Source organism: Trachurus japonicus, chromosome 24 (assembly GCF_045865225.1).
Source record: "Trachurus japonicus isolate A0001 chromosome 24, Traja_1.0".
In the NCBI taxonomy this organism is placed as follows: Eukaryota; Metazoa; Chordata; class Actinopteri; order Carangiformes; family Carangidae; genus Trachurus; species Trachurus japonicus.
The window spans coordinates 6,343,462-6,347,586 of NC_140930.1; the positions used below are offsets into that span (position 1 = coordinate 6,343,462).

The window sequence follows — 4,125 nt, forward strand, 5'->3', positions numbered from 1 at the left end:
TCGGACACTCGAACGCAACACGACACTTTTTACACTCATCATCATCCACCACATGTCGCCTGAAGTGGCTAAAACTGACCTGTTTATCAAAACTTTATTAACTCTGAGCACACGAACACGTCTGTTTTTTATTTAAACCAGTTTATAAACATTAAATATACAGTTTATGACATGATTATGTAGCTGCAGTCAGGTTTTTATTAATGCTCAGTATTTGTTCTACATGTTTATTTCAAACTATTTTGTATATTTTATAATTTTATTTATGTTTTTAGACACAGATCTCACTCAGACCTGGTTACAGATACATTATTAACCAGTTATTACATGTTAATACATTCATTATACAGATATATACAATAATTATGACAATTTTTTATTTTTATCACACTTTTTCAAACACTTCAAAAATCTCAACACCAATAAACTCAAAGAGAAAAATGTAAAAACAACAGACAATTGAAGTAAAAAACTCTATGAACTAATTGATGCAGCAATATAAATCAATAATGATAATAATGAAAATGTTCTCGTCTCAGTGGGTCGCCAACCCGCTCAACGACATGTACGCAGACGCCGTCACCACGGTGATCCTGGAGGTCCAGTCCAACCCCACCGCCCAGAAATGTCAGTGAACGCATCACGAGGGAATTTATTTTAATTTCACTGATGAACAGAAACTTTACTGACGCTTGTTTGTTTGTTTGTTTGTTTGTTTGTTTGTTTGTTTGTTTGTTTGTTTGTTTGTTTGTTTGTTTGTTTGTTTGTTTCAGTCCACGAGGGCAGGAAGGAAACGTTCGACATGGAGCTGTTCGTCGAGCGACTGGAGCTGATGCTGCAGTGAGTCTGAACACCTGTAGCTACACCTCGAAAATGGTTTTAATGGTTAAAATATCGGACAAAACTGTAGAATCTGACACTTTTTAAGTTAAAATTAAACCTAATTGATCCAAATATAAGAGAATAAAACTTTTAAATGAAGGTAGAGATTAAATATTTTCTGTTTTCACCTGGTAAAATGTTTTTTTTTTCCGTTTCAGCGACATGTTCGGGGACGACTGCGTGAATTTCAAAGACAGTAAAAGCCTGAGTGTGACGGTGGACGGAGTCACGGCGTGCATCGACCCAGAGACCAGAGTGAGTCCAGCGTCTGACATCTATTCTATACACGAACATTAAAGGGATAGTTCCACGATTCTCGATACTAATTCGATACCACGATTAAAAAAACAAAAACAAAACAGAACCCATGTACTTTTAAATTCACTACTTTATTGAAAACTGTTTCAACATCTTTTTGCACAGAATTTATAGGGCTGCCCCCAAATAGTCGACCAAGCACCGGTCGACCAAAAAATCATTAGCCAACCAAAATTTCATTGGTCGATTGGTCGCAGGAAAAAAAAAAAACATTTGGAGCCGTGTCTGGTTAAAATTAAAGCAGAAGTAAGCGATCCGGTGGTTTTGGCTAACTTCCTGTCAGCAGATGGAGTTAGCAGTCCCCGCCCTCGTCCCTACGTCACCACATTCACGCGCATCCCTTGGCTGCACACACAGAGAGGACCGCCCCTTTATGCCGTTCTCTCTCCTCATTGGATAAAGGTTGTAGGATACAAGGAAAGTTTTCTCCTCGGCTTACAGCAGAGCAGAGTGACTGACAGACCCATGTTTTGGACCAAACACTCTATAAAAGTGATTACTGTCGAAAGATATAACTATTTAAGACTTATATTAACACAAACATTCCGCTTACTTCTGCTTTAAGTCAAAATCAATATGACTGAACTGCAGAGGTGGCAAAAGTACTCATATTCTGTACTTAAGTAGAAGTACAGATACATGTGTAAAAAAATACTCTGGTAAAAGTAGAAGTACTGATTCAACTCCTTTACTCAAGTAAAAGTAAGAAAGTACAGGCTCTGAAATGTACTTTCAAAGTAAAAGTAAAAAGTAAAAATGAATTTTTGCCGTTAATGAAACCTACATCATTTGATAATTTTGTTAAACAAAAAAAGTTCAGACAGAATAATCAAGATTGAACTGACCAGAGGCAGTGTTTCCCAACGTTTGGGCCGCCACAGACCTCACAAATAAGAATTTTGTAAACAGCGTTTCATCACCTCTCTTCACTGCCAGTCAGTCCACCTGCCGTCTCTCTCGCGTGCGGTCGCACCGCACGTACACGTGCGCGCGCACACACACGTGCGCGCGCGCGCACGTACACACTGACACGGGCACATGGACAGGTTTGCTGCTCGTAAACGGTAAATGCGCTATATCGCGCTGATTGTACGGTGTTCAACCCCCCCGTCGGATAGTCCGACCACCACCGCTTCCTTCCTCCATGCTGCTGCCTCCATGTCGCTGCTACAGTACAAGTTGGTAACTCGGTTCTCTCTACGCTACCGCCCCCCCCCTCCCTCCTCCCTCCTCCCTCTTCTTCTCCCTCCCTCCCTCTCTAGTTCGTCACGTCTTTTACCGGTGCTTTTACGTCGTGTCAAAAAAAAAAGTAACGAGCCTGTTTTTACAATGTAACTAAGGAGTAGAAAGTACATATTTTTGGGTATAAATGTAGGGAGTAAAAGTAAAAAGTCGTCAGAAAAATAAATACTCAAGTAAAGTACAGATACCTGAAAAATCTACTTAAGTACAGTAACGAAGTATTTGTACTTCGTTACTTGCCACCTCTGCTGAACTGTATATGAAAGGCTATAGGGCTTTTAATTTGAAGGGCCAGATACAGGAAGTCGTGACATGATTAGTCGAGTAATAACCTATTGGTCGACCAAGGGAATTATGGTGATAGGAGAATTTCCCAAAATGTTGAACTATCCCTTTAACGTCTGGTTCATCATAATGGTATAAATCAATACTCAATAATCAGCTGATAACACCATGGTGACCTCTGACCCTCAGGCCGTGACCTGCGCGGACGACGACTCTCTGAGGGAGATGGTGGAAGTGGCCGTCCACCGTCTCTACGACGCCCTGAGCCCCGCCTTCACGCCACGCCCCCTCTGTGATGTCATCAGCAGCAGCAGCGCGTTGCCGTCGGTGATGTAGCGGTGGACGATGAACTGGCGTTTCTCTGTCACACTCTCTTCAGTCCTCGTAGTATCGATCGATCACCAATAATCGGTCGATAACGGACCGATGCAGATGTTCGTTCGTTCGTTCATTTCTTTGACTCGAGGACTTTTGAGTTTTTCCAGCTTCTTCGTTGGAAACTTGGTTCCAAAGGAATCGGCTTCAGGAGACGGACCACCAATACCTTTATTGATTGATTGTTTTTGTACTTGATTTGTCTATAAAACAAAAGTTTGAGTTCTTCACAAGGAAAATAAACATTTGTCCAGAGAGAGAGAGAGAGAGGGTCACTGAGTTTCTGTCCTCGAAGATAAAAAGTGAGTTAGATTTAATGTGAGTGAAACAACAATGACATCATCAATACTGCAGATAATTTATCAATCATCTTGTTTTCTATGAAACAAAATTAAGGTTAAAATCATCAAAAATGTTCGTATTGTTAAATAAAAGCAGAAAATTGTTGCATTTTAGAAACTGGAAAACAGAATTTTATTTTATTTTTTTCATTAATTTAGATTTTCTACAAGAATTTATCTGCAAAATATTTTAATTATTGATAAATAATTTAGAGTATTTTCTTTTTTACACTAACTTTAATATTTTTTTGGCTACAGGTTTTATGTTTTTATGATGCAAGTCGATCTCATCTTGGTCTGAATATTGATATTTTTAGATTAAAATATAAAAATAAAATCACCAGAGATTAAAATAGTCAATAAATTACATTAAAGCAGAATGTTTAAAAATGTTTTTGACAAATGATCCATTAATGAGAACCATGAGATCTTGCTGAAAGCTCAGGAAGAAACGTGAGTTGATAAAATATCAGAATATCAATAAAAACTCTTTATCGATCAGCACTTTAAATCAGACAGTAGAACGTTTTATTGTGAAAGGGCAGACTGAGCGGACGCCTCAGTCCGACGACGACACAGTGACGTTAACAACATGACTCGCAACCGACCTTTAATTGGATCAATACAGACGATCGTCAGCATGTACATAACACACAGACACACACATCACAGTGTACAGGAC

At 39.2% G+C, this 4,125-nt stretch overlaps 1 protein-coding gene across 1 annotated transcript in view; it reads left to right on the plus strand.

The window, feature by feature from the left end:
- The window catches only part of LOC146961250 (cleavage and polyadenylation specificity factor subunit 3-like), a 4,602-nt gene extending 1,522 nt beyond the window's left edge, over nucleotides 1–3,080 (plus strand). The window contains exons 3-6 of the mRNA XM_085770233.1: nucleotides 540–627; nucleotides 774–840; nucleotides 1,041–1,137; nucleotides 2,917–3,080. Of these exons, the coding sequence (XP_085626359.1) occupies nucleotides 540–627; nucleotides 774–840; nucleotides 1,041–1,137; nucleotides 2,917–3,063 (399 nt within the window). The 3' untranslated portion in view covers nucleotides 3,064–3,080. The remainder of the gene's footprint in view (nucleotides 1–539; nucleotides 628–773; nucleotides 841–1,040; nucleotides 1,138–2,916) is intronic.
- The last annotated feature ends 1,045 nt before the right edge of the window (nucleotides 3,081–4,125 follow it).